Genomic DNA, 15453 nt, shown 5'->3' with positions numbered 1-15453 from the left:
TCCATAGAAGCAAAAACATGGCAGGAATGGTATATACATATATTTACTATTATTATGCAAAGGCGGCTGGTTTAGCCCTGGAATTTTTTTCAGATGTATAACAAAGGTCTACATTTCTGTTTCTGAGGTCCTGTGGCTGGGACGGGACGATATGGGATTGGGGGGGCAACTCCCATCTCTTGCGGGGGCGCAATTAGTGCCAGCACCGTCCATTAAGAGTTTGGGTGTAATCTTTGACACCTCCCTTTCCATGGAGGCTCAGATAGCAGCTACAACAAAGGCGGCATTTTTCCATCTCCGCCAAGCTAAGCAGTTGGCTCCTTACCTCTCTCGCCCTGACCTAGCCACTGTGATCCACGCGACGGTCACCTCCAGACTGGATTATTGTAACTCGCTCTACGTGGGGCTGCCCTTGAGACTGACCCAGAAACTCCAGCGGGTGCAGAATGCTGCAGCGAGACTCCTTACGGGGTCTTCGCTGCGAGATCACATTCACCCGGTGCTATACCAGCTGCACTGGCTCCCGGTGGAGTACAGGATCAGGTTTAAGGTGCTGGTTTTAACCTTTAAAGCCCTATACTATACGGCCTAGGACCCTCGTACCTACGGGACCGCCTCTCCTGGTATGCCCCACAGAGAAACTTACGGTCTTCAAATAAAAACATCTTGAAGGTCCCAGGACACAGAGAAGTTAGGCTGGCCTCAACTAGATCCAGGGCTTTTTCGTCCGTGGCTCCGATCTGGTGGAATGCTCTGTCACAAGAGACCAGGGCCCTGCGGGACTTGACATCTTTCCGCAGGGCCTGCAAGACAGAGCTGTTCCACCAGGCCTTTGGCCAGGGCACAGCCTGACTCCCTCCCTCGGCAATCTTCGCGGAGCTCTGGCCCAATGGTTGCCAGTGGCTTGAATTAATTAATTTTATAATGAATGATTTTAGAGTGGTTTGTGCTGTAGTTTTGTACTGTTTTATTGTTGTTAGCTGCCCTGAGCCCAGCTTCGGCTGGGGAGGGCGGGATATAAATAAAATTTACTACTACTACTATGTACCACTCAACTTTGTATCACAGAATTTAAGGACTTATGCAGAGTCCTGCTGGGTCAGACCAAAGGATTGAATGTTGGATGGAGTGTGTTTGTGTACAGACCAGTTACACTGGGAAACCCCTTATCTATCTGAACACAGAATTCTACCCTCCTAACCCTGTGACAGGAAACTACCAGGGCTCGTTTTCCATGTCCGTTTGTACCTACCCCCCCCATCTTGATTTTTATGCTGTTGAGTCATCCCACTTACACAAACCCCCAAGAAGCCCTTATTATAAAATCATTAGGAAGGTAATGAGATCTTTGTGCCATTATGGAAATGAGTAATGGGCAGACATAATATGTGTATGTGTTGCTTTTCTCTTGTGGCAGATGAAGGAGTTCTTATGAGAGTGAAATACTGTGTAAAATAAAAGACCCCGAGAACCTCTTATGACATATTGCAGTGTAGTTCACACAACAGTTGCACGGTAGTTTTATGTATGAATGACTCTCTGGTGGAGGAATATAATTGGGAATCCTTAGAATGTGCAAGTCAGCTAGGACAGTCACAGTGGCTTTGGGTAGAATTAACCTCTTCCCTTCCTAGGAAGACAGCCTGGCAGTCCTTCTGCTACCCAGTTCTTCCCCAACCTGGTGTCCCCCAGATGCTTTGCACTACACCTTCCGTCTGCCCCAGCCAGCAGACTTCAAAATGTCTGGCGGGCACTAGGTTGGGAAGGCTGCTATGTACCATCCTACCTATCAGGATAAATTGTTGAGAGGTCTTCATTCCCACAGCAACTCCCAACTCACTTCTCCATGGTTCTCAGGGCTGTTGAGGGATTAGGTTTATATTGGATATTTCAGGCCCCAAGCTCTGTCATGATTCTGAATGTTTGGGGGGGGGGGGAAATGCAACAATCAAATTGGTTGACTCGTCCAAACACAATTGGATTTACTTTCTTTTCCTTCTCCGTCCCCTTTTTTAATTTTAGGTTTCATAGACCATAGAAATTGAGCACTCCACCATCTTCAAAACATATCTGGAAAGAACCATAAGTGCTGGTACCATTCACTTCTCTGTTAATGTACAATGTAAATTTCCTGGACTGCCTTTTTAAAAACCAAGAAGAGGAGGAAGAAGACGGCGACGGCGACAGGGAAACTTGTGTTCCTGTTCTTGGTAGAACTACATCATGAGACATGTTGGCACAACTTTCAGCAACCGAAGCCACTCATGGCAAGAATTGGGCCAGGAGTTGGCACTCATATTCGAAACTCTGCTGTGTGGATTCCCCATCCTAGATCAGCCGTTAATGCATCCCGTCTTCCTTCAGGCATCTCCCATCTGACTCCAAAGAAAGCTGAAGGCAGTTGGTGTTGGGCATAGACCTGCTGGACAAAAGCTCGGACGAGGCCTGCCATCCTTCTGAGTCAACACTTTGAGCAAACACTTCTTTCTGTTTGAGAGCACCTTAGAAAGATGCGGGGGAAGGCCGAGACCCGCTCAGAGGATCTACCTATCTTTGACACTTCACAAGAATCATCCCTGGAGGATCTCTTGGCTGGCTGGCTGGCTGTCACCCATTAGTTTTGTGAGGGAAACACCCAGAAGATTCCTTGTCACCCATTTCTTTCATTCAAGTGACCCCCCTCCCCCCCTTGCTGCAAAAAGTGATGTTTTGAAATCGTTGCCGATTATTACAGGGATATTCAGTAACATGCTTATTACCTTTACGGACAGAACGAGTCAGGATGCCTTTTGCCCTGCTTGGTAACTTCCTGCTTTCATTTACACCTGCATAAAGAGGCTGGATGGCAGAGCAGCACTGCCGGTTAACCAAATTGATACAGCACGCCAACTTTACTTAGATGCTGCAGGTTCCGTAAAGGTGTGCAATGCAGAGAAGAAAGGAGCTCAAGATCATTGTAGGGTCAATTTTGCTCTGTGCGCATGGATACATTTATTTTTTAAGAGCTGGGATTTCTGTTGTGTAGAACACTACATGGTGTAAATAACAAAATATGTTGTCATGAATGTCCCAGCATGATACTGAGAACCAAAGCATTTGGATTGGATTTGTGGAGGGTTTTTTTGTTTTGTTTTGTTATTAAGGCATTGGCTCTTCTCTTAATAGGATGACCCTTGCACATTGGATAGTGTTCCAGATCCCTGTCTTTGAAAGCACTTTGGCTAAGCCCACCAATTTGATGCCTCCTGGTAAGGAACCCCCTCTCTCTTTCAGCAGCTGAGCCCTGAGCATGCCTCTCCCAAGCAAAGTTCACTTCTCACACTTTTCCACTGGTGTTAAGAAGCTTGTATAGGGCAGCATAACTTTTCTTTTTGAACAGAACACTTGGTAACCTGCACTTTCTCCTCACCCTGTGGAAAACGCCCTCTCTCCTCCTCAGCCTGAGTCAAATAAAAAGAGGCCTATTTAGTGATGCACCTTTTTTTTCTTTTTTAGCTGAGGAGGCTAAAAGGCATTCCCCACCATCACTGGGCACCACAGCTAGTGGGTGGGCACAATGCTGTGAAAAGCTTTTACATATTACAGCTCCTCAGTACCTTGCATTTATCAACAGTTGTGTGGTAGCATGCCAGGGGGTTCACAAGGTGTGGTTATGGGTCTGTTTTCTTCCTTGAAGCACAGGACAAGGCTCAGCATTCTTTACTGAGTGGCTTGGAGGACACACAAGGGGTCGATTTACCTGCTGGTTTATCCCCTGTGTGCCTTCCAGTTAAAAATACAAATTATGGCTACGGTTACAAACCAGACAAGGTAGAACATTTCCTCCTAACAATAAGATTGCCAAATTCTGTGCAAGTAAAACCACTTATTCTGGTTTTACTGTGATTTGTGATGCAATTGGTTAAAGAAGTATGCTGAGCCTTTTCCCACATTTCTGCCAACATTAATTTCCAAGTGGGCTGGGCTATCAGCTTAGCACTTAACACATGCAGTTGGGAGACTATTCACGATACAAGTCTTGTAGCTTTTCAAGACCTAGCACTCAGCACAATGTTATCCACATGCAAAGGAGCAGATACCATTGAGCTGATCTGGGAGTGACTACATACTGTGTTGCTGTTGTGCCCACTGGTACATTTGGAAATAGATGGGTCCACTCTGCCGACCCTTAGCAGATTCCTTTACTTGCGATTGCATGGAACATTGGATTTGCTTGTTTTCTGCAGGCAGGCAGGTTCCTAGCAGTCGTGCGTGTGCAAAACACCTGTTCCAAAAGCTCAGTGTCCCTACCACGCAAACAAAGAAAGAAGCCAATTATTGGATCAAGGCAATGCACTGTATTCACTTCCAAAAAGTAGCAGTAAGCAAATGGATATTTATTTCCCTCTGTAACATAGAAATGGATCTAGCGAAACTTTCCATTTGAAAAATGGCTTACTTTTCAAGTCTGCTTAATTCTTGTCTTGTCTGGAGCAGAGCCATTCAGCTGTTCCCCTAGCACAGTGATCACAGGTGACGGGAAGTGTGCACTCCACTACAAATGCCTAATGCAACGCTTTCCCTCTGAAATCTATGGAGATGGGCTTTACTGTCATCCTGCTTCCATTCATTTCAGCAGGGGTTGCACAGATGTCTCATTTATTTCCCCTAGCATGAGCAGTGAACTTTTGCATTCACTTAAATATGCCTCTATGATTCACATGCAGATGAAGGTTATCTCGCACAGAGCTGCAATTTCTCTTGCTGCATGGACAAAAACCATTTCCTCCCCCCCCCTCAAAATCTGTCAAAGGGTAGTGATTTGAAAAAGGGCACAGATGATGTTTCTGCATATGGCAAACAGGGTTGAAAATTGTTCCCTCTGCCCGCCTGTTCATCCAGCCGAACTTTATTCTTGTGTGAACAGAAAAGCAAGGGAAGGGTACGCCTGAGCGTCTCAGTGGTTCTGGAATCAGTGCATTTTCCAGTTACTCTCCAAGTCAAGTGTATGTACATAGTTTTGTCTTTGTATAGGAGTGAATGTGGTGACAGTCAAACCTGTGATCTTCCAGTATTGTAATTTAACAGATTATGGCTGTATGGGGAGGGAAGTAAAAACCAGAACAAAATGTAAATACCTAGAGGAAACACTAAAACTGAATCTCTACATCCTAGGGTTTTTGTACATATTGAAACTGCATGGTATTTAAATTGTCTCTGATGTATGCAGTTTCTTAAAAAAAATCATTTTAAAAGAAAAAACATGGTCTTTTTTTCTTGTCTGCTATTGATTCTACAGTTATTTATGATCCAGGGCTGCACGGAAGTGACATCAAATTTATTTACCGTATTTTTCGCCCCATAGGATGCACCGGCCCATAGGACGCATCAAGTTTTTTGGGGGGGAAATAAAGGGGAAAAAATTATTTCCCCCCCCCCCAGGCGCTTGTGGGGCCGGCAGCAGGGAGAAGCGCTCTTCTCCCCGCCGCCCGCCTTCAGATCAGGTCCGGGGACAGCGGGGAGAAGTGCTGCGCCTCCCAGCTGTCCCCGGAGCTTGCGGGGCAGGCAGTGGGGAGAAGCGCTCTTCTCCCCGCCGCCCGCCTTGAGATCAGGTCCGGGGACAGCGGGAAGACGCGCTGCGCCTCCCCACTGTCCCCGGAGCTTGCGGGGCTGGCAGCGGGGTCTCTCCGCCGTCAGCCTCCAAACCACTTCGGGAGACAGCAGGATGGCGGCGTTCCGCCTCCCTCTGTCCCCGACCTTGTAGGGCTGGCGCTGGGGCTCTCCTGAAGCCTGGAGAGCGAGAGGGGTCTGTGCGCACCGACCCCTCTCGCTCTCCAGGCTTCAGCAAAAGCCTGCATTCGCCCCATAGGACGCACACACATTTCCCCTTCATTTTTGGAGGGGAAAAAGTGCGTCCTATAGGGCGAAAAATACGGTACCTCAAATATACTGCCTTCCTTCCTGTTTAGGTTTCCAGGCCACTAAACAGCAACTTGAGTCCCACTACAAACAATAAACAACAACATACCAGAACCAACTGAATGCTGAACGGCAACATGATAGTGGCTAAAAGCTCAAAGGGGCCTTTCTCTGCAGAATTGCTCCCTCTAGCGTGCAGGAAACTTAACAAGGAACACAGATAACCAGGAAGTATAAATCAGCATCATTTGAGTGGCTGGCAGAGCAATCCAAACTATAGGAAGCCAGAGTAATATATGCCAAGGTAAATTATGCTGGTGTAATTTACTTACACACCTTTTATTATTTGGAACACCCTTTCTGGCAGTGTAAATTTCTAGGTCGTGACCGAGCCAAAAGGCGCCTGGAAAGGAGGCAAGTCTCACCCTGCCGCCGCCACCCATACTGCTTTTTCAGGAATAACTGGCTTTGGCTGCGCCAGGATGGAAGAATTACACTGGTGTAGCTCTGACAGAACATTATCATCAGTGCTGTTTTCCTAGAAAAAAGAGGTGCCAGAGTTGAGCTCTGGTGAGCTGCAGCTAGGGGGGGGGGGAGCCCTGCTTCTTATTATAACAAGAAAATTTATAATTTGTTCTTTCATAAAATGAAAGGCCTTGCCTCATTTAGAAAGAGAGCAAGAAAACCCGAAACACTATAGTTATGGCCACCCTAGTAATCAGTGCACTATTTCAAAAAGTGAAAATCTAGCTTTTTTTCCTTCGAGATTTTGCAAAAAAAGCCAAAAAGTTTCTGAGTATATGGCAACCCTTGATTCTACATAACTAGTTGGGTCTCTACCAAAAGGCTCACTTGCGTTCATCACCTCCCACCCCCAAACACGAAACAGTGTTGTTGATGAAAGAACATGCCACAAACTGAGTAACACAACACACAAAAAGAAAATTCTCTTTGCAATCTTATTCTTTGTACGTACAACAGGGTGATTAGATATGAACTTTCCACTGACATTTAAATGGTGGCATTTGATTGACTTCTAGACACTGCAGAAGGCTTCTCGCAGCCTTTAAAAAACATTGATCTAAAATTGCTATTGTTCGTGTGAAAAGTTCAGCACAGCTCGTTTATCTCATCGCATCAACTTCAAGTAGTACCAGCATGCCGCAGAGGAAAAGGTTTGGGGGTTTCTGGGGTTTTTTTTAATAGTCTGACACCTGAGCTTTAAATAGTGGTTCACAGCTGTGCGTCTCAGCATTCATGCACTAACTGACACGGTTGATGGAAGATGGTTAACACCAACATCAGTCAAAAATAAAATAGGGATTTTATCAGAAAGCAACTACTAACCACATTCTCTGCCATATTAAAGTAATCTGCGGTCGAAGCACACGGATTGGGAGAGCTGAGCATTCTGCAAGACTGACAGTTTCGCAAATTAATAAAGCAGAAGGCTGAAATGTGTGTGTGTGGGAAGGGTGTCAATATTCTGCAAGCATCATCTAAAATGGGCACAGTTGCTACCCTGCATGCTTCAACTGGTTAACCAGTTAGAATCCGTTACATGGTCTAATGTAATAATGGGTTAATATAACGCTACTATTGTATGAAAGTACTAACATTCTGAGGAACATCAATATGGAGGTGAGCACAGAGAACTGGGACACCATTAAAGTTGACAAGTGGGTGGGATGGTGGAAAAGACTCTTTCCAAACACAAAGGGTACAGGAAAGGTGAGGCTGGTTATCTAGGGCACCCTTCCCCAAGCTGCTGCCCTGCATAAGTTTTGGATTCCAGATAGGAGCTGTAGCTCAAACACTGGCAAGGCACACAGGGAGCAAAAGACACAGCCATAGGGAGAACACTTCTCCTTGCTGCGTAAGGTAAGGGAACTGAGTGGGCAAAGGAAGCGAAGAGAATAAAGGAGCTGTTGAGTGAACGTTCCTCTACTTAAGTCCCAACTTTCCACATCGCTAGGCAAGGCAACTAAATTTTTAAACAATTTAAAATGAAAAGCAAACCATGATGCAAGGAAGAGCAGCACAGGGACCTTTTCAAAGGCAAAGGACCCTGGCGTTTTATTTTAGTTAAAAGGACATCACATACCAAGCCTGTGAGAATCAGTATTTTATTGTCAGTGCTTAACTGCCTACCAGGATTGGAGGGATCTCCCAGGTTGGCTGGTGATGGTTTCACATGCTGGGTGGATCTGAAAAGGGAGGAGAAAACCAAAGTGATCAGGGGATTTGGAGCAACACTGCCAAAATGAAAAGTTGTGTCCCCTGAGGAGACTCAAGTTTAGAAACAAGGCAATGAACTAGGGCCATGATTGAGAGGTAGAAAGTGAATGGAGAAAAGGCTTTGCTCCTGCTTCATAATACCAGAACCTGTAGTCCAATGAAGCTGAAGGCTGGGCAATTCAGCACAAGCAAAAAAGAGGTACTTCACCACATGGTGCGTAGCTGAACAATGGACTTTGCTGCCACAAGCTGTGGCAATGATGGCTACCAGATTGGATTGACTTTAAAATCAGGCTAATTCATGGGTACCAATGGCTACGAGTCCGAATAGCTATATACTGTCTTCAGGATCAGAGCCACTACACCTCTTGGTCCTGGGAGACAGTAGCAGGAAGGAGAAGTTGCCATCATATCCTGCTTGCAGGCTTCTCACAGCCATCTGGTGGACAACCAGGGCAAAAAGAATGCTGGACTGGATAGGTCTCTGGCCTGAGCCAATAGAGATAATCTTAAGTTCACAGTATCAAGCTGTTCAGAGGGCCGGCAGAACTGACAGGGATGCCCCCACATCATCTAACTCTCAGAGTGCCCCCCCTCCACAGGTCTGTCAATCCCAAAACTAAAAACCAGATCAAAACAGCTCAAGAGCAGTGCTGTTTTTCTAGAAAAAGAGGTGCCGGAGCCCACCCTGAATGCCTCCCTTGTTCTTATAATGGCAGTAGTGCCCCCCTGAGAGATGCCGGAACAGAGTTCCGGTGAGTTCCAGCTCAAAAAAAGAGCCCATGTCAAGATAATAAGGATAATTCAGAAGCCTACACAGTCGTCATCACCAGCACCTAGTTTAAAAATTACGTATTTGGGACTCTCTAGTTCCAGCCAGGAACTGAACTGAACATGATTTCTACAAACAAACAAATCAGGGATCAAATTTTGAACTAAACATATCCCAAGGACCAACAACATTAGCTGTACCCCCTGACACCCCCAAATGTGAACCAAGGCACATGGAAAGAGCTCTAATCCCTTCTGCCCCAATATAAAGAACAGGAGAAACCAACAGAATTACTCTGTTATGTACCTTAAGTTGCCTCCTCCTATTTCCCACTCTTGGACTGCCAAGGTAAAAGTGGGGAAGCTCTGCCAAAGCTGCTTTCTGTTCCTTCCAGTGCAGTGGGGAAAGAGGATCCGTATGCTAGGAACCTCGGGAGGTAGCCCTGGAGGCAAGGCCTGTGTGGCCAGTTTCCTAACCCTATGGGAGGACCTTGCAAAGATCTAAAAATCTGCAACAGGATCTTAAGAGGCAGCTCTTGCTCAGGAGAACATCTCAGTTTAATCTGATTTCTTGAATTAAAGCCAAATTAGTGCCATGAGGAATGAGTGATAGAAAACCAGGCAGGAATCTATTCCAAAGAGTAAAAAAAAAAAAAGTCAATCAAGTCCTTGATTATGGCTCCTGTTTTGCACATCCCATAAACAAGGTTACTTGGAAACAAATCCAACTCAACTGATATAAATGGGACTCCACTTGCAGGCAAGGGCTCACAGACTTCAGATGACTTAAAACCACCCCTTCTAGATATAATTATTCACTTCCATCAGATACGGTGATAGCAATTTTATTGCTCCCCCATCTCCTTTGTTAAAATAATTTTAAGTAGGTTTTGTTGAGGAAGGAAGGACAAAGGGAAGGCAAATAAAATAAAAGTGTACCGGTGGGCAGCATGGTCTCAGACTGAATGTGCAGGGGTCCCACAATGTTTGTGCCACAGCTCAATCGCTTTGCTCACTATTGCATCCGTGTTATCTTGAGGTATCTACAGAAGATAAAAAGAGATATTCAGTTTGAGGTACTCCAGTACTTCAGTATCTCAGGCAGCAAACCTAAAGGCATCTAAAGACCAGTCACTATAGGATTGCTCTTCCAAACTCCTGCCATATCCATTCACGCCAATTGCTAATGCACGCACACAGAGAACACTCTTTTGCTTATTCAGTTACAAGTAAGAAGTAGCTCCCTGCATGCAAACAGTTTGGTGTGGGGAGGAGTTGTCCCCTATCAGTGAAGTGAAAGGAGAACTTTCCTCTCAAAAAAAAAGGTCCAAGCATGCATCAGAGCACCCCTGGAAATCCAGACTGGGTCATCCATATCAAACAATTCCACTCTTTATTTTCCTGTCCGTTCCTGCATCTAGGATATTCTCTTTCCCCCAACAGAGATGAAAATAGGAGAGAGTGTGCATGGAATGGCCACTCACGCAAATACAAAAAGATAAACTGGCTTGATACAGCATTGTAGTCTGTGAACTTTTTTGACCACGTGGTGGGTTGGGGGGGGGGAGTTGCAAGGTCAAGTTAATCCTGCATCCTGCTTAAATGTAGCCAACGAGTTCTATTTATTTAAAACATTTATAGCCCATCTTTTCCCAATAAGCCTAAAGTGGCTAGCAACAGAAGTTAAAATAACAACTTAAATGATTTTTTTTAAAAAGACTAACAACAAATAAATAAAAGAAAGCAGCTGTAAGGCATTAAACCAGCAGAGAGAGAAAGGAGGGAAACCCACAAAACTGCTGCTAAACATAACCGAAGCTACTTGGAAAGGCAGTGACTATTTATGGCTCAAAAGTGCTCCTATAAAAAGGAATGTTTTGGCCCATCTTATGGAAATCCATGGGAGAGGGGAGTGTAGTGGGAGGCCCTGTTCAGGTAAGAATGAGTTCCAGAGCCCAGCTTGGCCACTGAGACAATCCCCTCCTTTCCACTCAGACATCAAGACAAACCATGGTCTGTTTTTATATCTGAACCTAGATCACGTCACAAAACATGGATACTGAAGCTGTCGTGCAAGCTGTGTTTTGTGCTAAATTTGGTTTGCTGTTATGTCGGAACTGAGAAACCATTGTGAAAGTCTATTACATTTGGAAGCTCAAACCAAACTATGATTAGCATGGATCGTGGTTTGATGCCATGTCTGATGCAAACTTTTAATTGCAGCTCTTGAACACTGGGCAAAATCTCAGTTGATTTCTCTCGCAACCACCTCTCTCCCCAAAAAATCTGATATGCAAAACAAATCCCTTATTTGGGGGGGGGGTGTTTCCTCGGGGGGGCAGTATATTAGTGTGCGGAAGAGTACTTACGTTTTCCAAAAACTGTTGAATCTTTCCTGCGCTATTCAAGGCCATCAACTTCATTTTAAAGGTTAATAAAATCTCAACAGCAACGAAGACCAGAATTTTGCAGGAGCCACTAATAACTTTGTCCCAAACCCTAGAAAAGACAGAGTCATAAAAACTGTACGCCTACAATTGTATAGCTATAATTTACATTCAGTACTGAAGTGTTTTTTTTCCCCCTTTCCTGACCAAAATAGTATCTCAGTCATGGCAGGACCAAGACATTTAGCAGCAAATGACAATTCACACTTCCACCCTTTGGTGCAAGAAGCAGGGAACACAAAATGCCAAAGTTTGCATCACTCCCTATATAACATTAACTGACAGGTTTTAGAATGTCAAAAAGTTCTGACTTGTCAAAAGATATTCATGCAACATTCCCGAGTTTGGAGGTGAGGTTATAGGTATCTTGCAGCTAACATATTCCATCTATAAATGTACTCTGCAGCATTGGCCAGGGGAGAGGGAACACTACTCAGGGGTTTGTGGTATTGTGGGCTGTAGGCTAAAGATGGACAACAGATTATTTTCAAGGACGCTACAGTGATCTGATTGATCCAAGTTGGGCGGGAGAGGAAAGATGCTTACCTTTGTAAGCTGGATTCAGGTAGACAACCCGCAAAACACTTTCTAAACCAAAGATTGTAAGGAAGATGCTCCATTGCTGAACACAACTTCAGATGCGTTAAGAGTCCGCTGTCTTCAAGGCTCAGGTACTGTTCCAAAAGTTTTGGCTGCAGGATAAATGTCAAGAGAAGTGATAAAGTATATCAATGTCCAATAATAAATCTCACTGTCATAGGTATTTATAGCAAGAAGCCACAAGCAGCAAGGAGCCTTAAAAAAAGAAAAGAAAAAAAAGATTCAGCATGACACACTGTGAAAAATGTCGTGTCAGATAATGTTCTTCAAAGGTCAGATCCAAAATGTAAGGCTCACTAAACCTTTCCATATTTATTGATTGTGAGGCTCCAAAAAGAGTATATACTGAATAATTTGAGACTTCGTAACAATACAGCAATTCAGCAATTCTTAATTTAGTAAAAAAGGAGACAGGTGGGGAAGGAAACAGCATATACTAGGAAACTGTCATCAGCAGGGAGCAACTTTCTGTTTTTACCTGCTCTTCAACCCTGTTGGGTGGCTTTTTGGCATCTTACATGCATGCTAGAGATTAGCCCACATTCCCAAAACTATAGATTTCAGACATGGCAAGTACATGTGTGACATTATAAGCACACCCCTTCCACAAGAGGAAGTCCAGATTAAATGTAAACAAAAAAGTATGGGCTGTCATTTTGACCACAGCAATGTGTGGACACTGAAACAAAAAACGGGGGTTCATAAGCAGCACTGGTTCCACAGTAACTTCCCATCCAGAAATACTCTATTATTTTGAATGACACTGACACACACACACACACACACACACACACACAGTTTTCTTCACTTCAGTAAACAGTTCTCTTTGGACACCTTTTCGACAAGGTTAGCAGTTAATTAAACATCTGCTTGTTTATTTTCATTTGTTCGTCTTCAATTATATCTGAATATTTTACTATAAACATGATTTTATTAATAATTTAAAGAAATTCAGATAGGACTGGCACCAATGAGAAAAACTGGGTCTCTATAATGTCATCTTGTATGTAAATCTGCCTCCTGTTCCCTTCTCCTTAAACTGGATCATTCATATATCTGAAAAAAATCACTTACTCTTCATTAGTCGAAAGAAATTGACACATGCCCCTATTTCCAAGTGTCTTCAAAAGTGATGGGAGAGGACATCTCAGGAGGTCCAGAGGGTGACAGCACAAGAATGGGCCTTTTCTGTGGTGGCTCCCCCACCTGTGGAATGCTCTCCCCGGGGAGGTTCACCTGGCGCCTTCATTACGTATCTTTAAATGCCAGGCAAAAACATTCCTCTTCTCCCAGGTCTTTGGCTATTTGAACAATCTATGGCCTTTTAAACTGTAGGCAGTATTGCTTTTGTTTGTTATTGTGCTCTGTGTATTTTTTGTGTTTTTATATTGTAAACAGCATTCTGATCTTCGGATGAAGGGCAGTATAGAAAGGGTTTTTTTAATCATCACCACCTAAGGAAAGTTCAAGCCAAAGTGTTTTCCTATCAAATCTTATTTATAGACATTGCAAAAATTATTTCTACAAACTTCTCTTTCTATTAAAGCATGGAGCCTGGCATCCTGTTTGCATGGGAGAAGAAAGGAGTGAAGGTGGTTCTGCAGTCATTTGCATCAATGCTGCTGAGAAACAAGGGACTGGCCTCATTCATTCAGTGCAAGAACAAAGCTGAACCCCTTCCCTGCCAAAGGGTGGCAGCCTAAGACTCTTAGGCAGGGTGGATTTGATTTAAATCAAATTGATTTAAATCAAGATTTACGGTAAATCACTAGTCAGTAAGACTTGATTTAATTTTATTTTATTTTTACAGAAAGACTCATTCTTGCTGGTATAATCTTAATATTTACAACCAGATGAAAGTTTCATTTTTGGAATAATACATTTTCAGAAGTGGGTTTGCTGCTCGTGCATGCGCAGAAGCACTCTGCACTGCCACGCGTGTGCACAGAAGTGGTCCTCTGGTTACAGAATTTTCGGGATACAGCCGAGCCTCCGGAACACATCCCATTCGTAACCGGAGGTACCACTATACACACAACTGAATAGTCAGCCCTGAGCTACCCACTAGTCACTGCACAGCTGTTCTAGAAACTTGCACTGCATTTCCCTCATCCCCTCCAAAAAAGAATCCAGAGCATAATTAAGTTTCCAAGTCCACACAGGGCATTTTTGCAAGAGCTTGTCAGAAACAGCAACAACATAGAAGATGGTGCTTGGTACAACTTCTATACCTGTAATCTCACTATTCTGTTCCTGTGTGGGATGAATAGATATGTATGCATATAATATTCTTACCAGCTGTGGTATTGAATCCTTGTACTTATTGTTCAACTGGTTCACAAAGCTACTGATGAGCCAATAACAATCAATGTGATCTTCTACCATTTCTTCCATAGCTTTAGCAATGGCAAGGAATACCTCGTCCTCTGCTTCCTGGAAAGAAAAGCAGCCACGGCATGGGATTATCAAGAGGCCACACATGCACGGAACAGCATTTTCCAGTCAACTTTGTTATTTGACAACATATAATAACCTTGCTCCTCTGTTGTAAGGTGCCATGTTCTGTTATGTGCTAAAACAGGAATGACAAAGTTGTGGTACACCAATATATTTCTGGACTGCAAGTCCCATCATCCATGACCATTGAACATCCTGGCTGAGGTTTATGAGAGTTAGTCCAACAACATCTGGTGAGCTATAGGTTCCTCATCCAAGTATCAAAGGTAAAGGTAAAGGGACCCCTGACCATTAGGTCCAGTCGTGGCCGACTCTGGGGTTGCGGCACTCATCTCACGTTATTGGCCAAGGGAGCCAGCATACAACTTCCGGGTCATGTGGCCAGCATGACTAAGCCGCTTCTGGCGAACCAGAACAGCACATGGAAACGCCGTTTACCTTCCCGCCGGAGCGTACCTATTGCACTTCGTGCTTTCGAACTGCTAGGTTGGCAGCAGCAGGGACCGAGCAACGGGAGCTCACCCCGTCGCGGGGATTCGAACAGCCGACCTCCTGATCAGCAAGTCCTAGGCCCTGTGGTTTAACCCACAGCACCACCCGCGTCTCTATCCAAGTGTTAAAGATGGCTAATTATACCTTCTCCAGGGAGTTTATATGACAGGGATTTGCTTCCCATTCAAGGTCACCATACTGAGGGATATTTTCTCAGCAACCCAATCCTACTGTGGCTGCCAACTTCCAGCTTGGATGTCTGCCACGCTTGCCACTAACTACAAGGGAAATTCATTCTGTGACATGCCCTAGATCAGGCACCCCCAAACTCGGCCCTCCAGATGTTTTGGGACTACAACTCCCGTCATCCCTAGCTAACAGGACCAGTGGTCAGGGTTGATGGGAATCGTAGTCCCAAAACATCTGGAGGGCTGAGTTTGGGGGTGCCTGCCCCAGATGGTACCAGAACGGGCTTTCCCTAAGCCCTGTTTGCAGTATCTCTGGTTAAGGCTGAATTTGACCTCTCAAGATACTGCAGTTCATGTGGCCA

The 15453-nt window shown here is 44.5% G+C and overlaps 2 protein-coding genes across 18 annotated transcripts in view; one reads left to right on the top strand and one right to left on the bottom strand.

Annotated features, from left to right (window-relative positions):
- The window catches only part of PHACTR1 (phosphatase and actin regulator 1), a gene marked incomplete at its 3' end in the record, with an annotated part of 251467 nt that extends 247695 nt beyond the window's left edge, over nt 1–3772 (top strand). For all 12 annotated transcript variants that reach the window (XM_083519363.1, XM_083519364.1, XM_083519362.1 and 9 more), the window contains one exon: nt 2023–3772. In XM_083519363.1, coding sequence (XP_083375489.1) covers nt 2023–2038 — 16 coding nt within the window. The remainder of the gene's footprint in view (nt 1–2022) is intronic.
- The window catches only part of LOC310714308 (TBC1 domain family member 7-like), a 41982-nt gene that overhangs the window by 20311 nt on the left and 6218 nt on the right, over nt 1–15453 (bottom strand). For 2 of the 6 annotated variants that reach the window (XR_014529623.1, XR_014529624.1), the window contains 5 exons: nt 14250–14387; nt 11901–12046; nt 11277–11406; nt 9847–9950; nt 8050–8105 (listed from right to left, as the gene is read on the bottom strand). Coding sequence is in view for 2 of the 6 variants with exons in the window: in XM_083519683.1 (XP_083375809.1) it covers nt 9864–9950; nt 11277–11406; nt 11901–12046; nt 14250–14387 (501 nt within the window). In the remaining 4 variants the exon portion in view is untranslated. Of the gene's footprint in view, nt 1–4079; nt 4287–5918; nt 5983–7922; nt 8106–9846; nt 9951–11276; nt 11407–11900; nt 12047–14249; nt 14388–15453 lie in introns of those variants that run through there. The other 4 variants (XM_083519683.1, XM_083519684.1, XR_014529625.1 and 1 more) reach the window with 3 other exon arrangements.

Source organism: Podarcis liolepis (assembly GCF_965112155.1).
Source record: "Podarcis liolepis genome assembly, chromosome: 8".
In the NCBI taxonomy this organism is placed as follows: Eukaryota; Metazoa; Chordata; class Lepidosauria; order Squamata; family Lacertidae; genus Podarcis; species Podarcis liolepis.
Note: the sequence above shows the minus strand (reverse complement) of the source record. Positions and strands in the feature narration are given on the sequence as shown.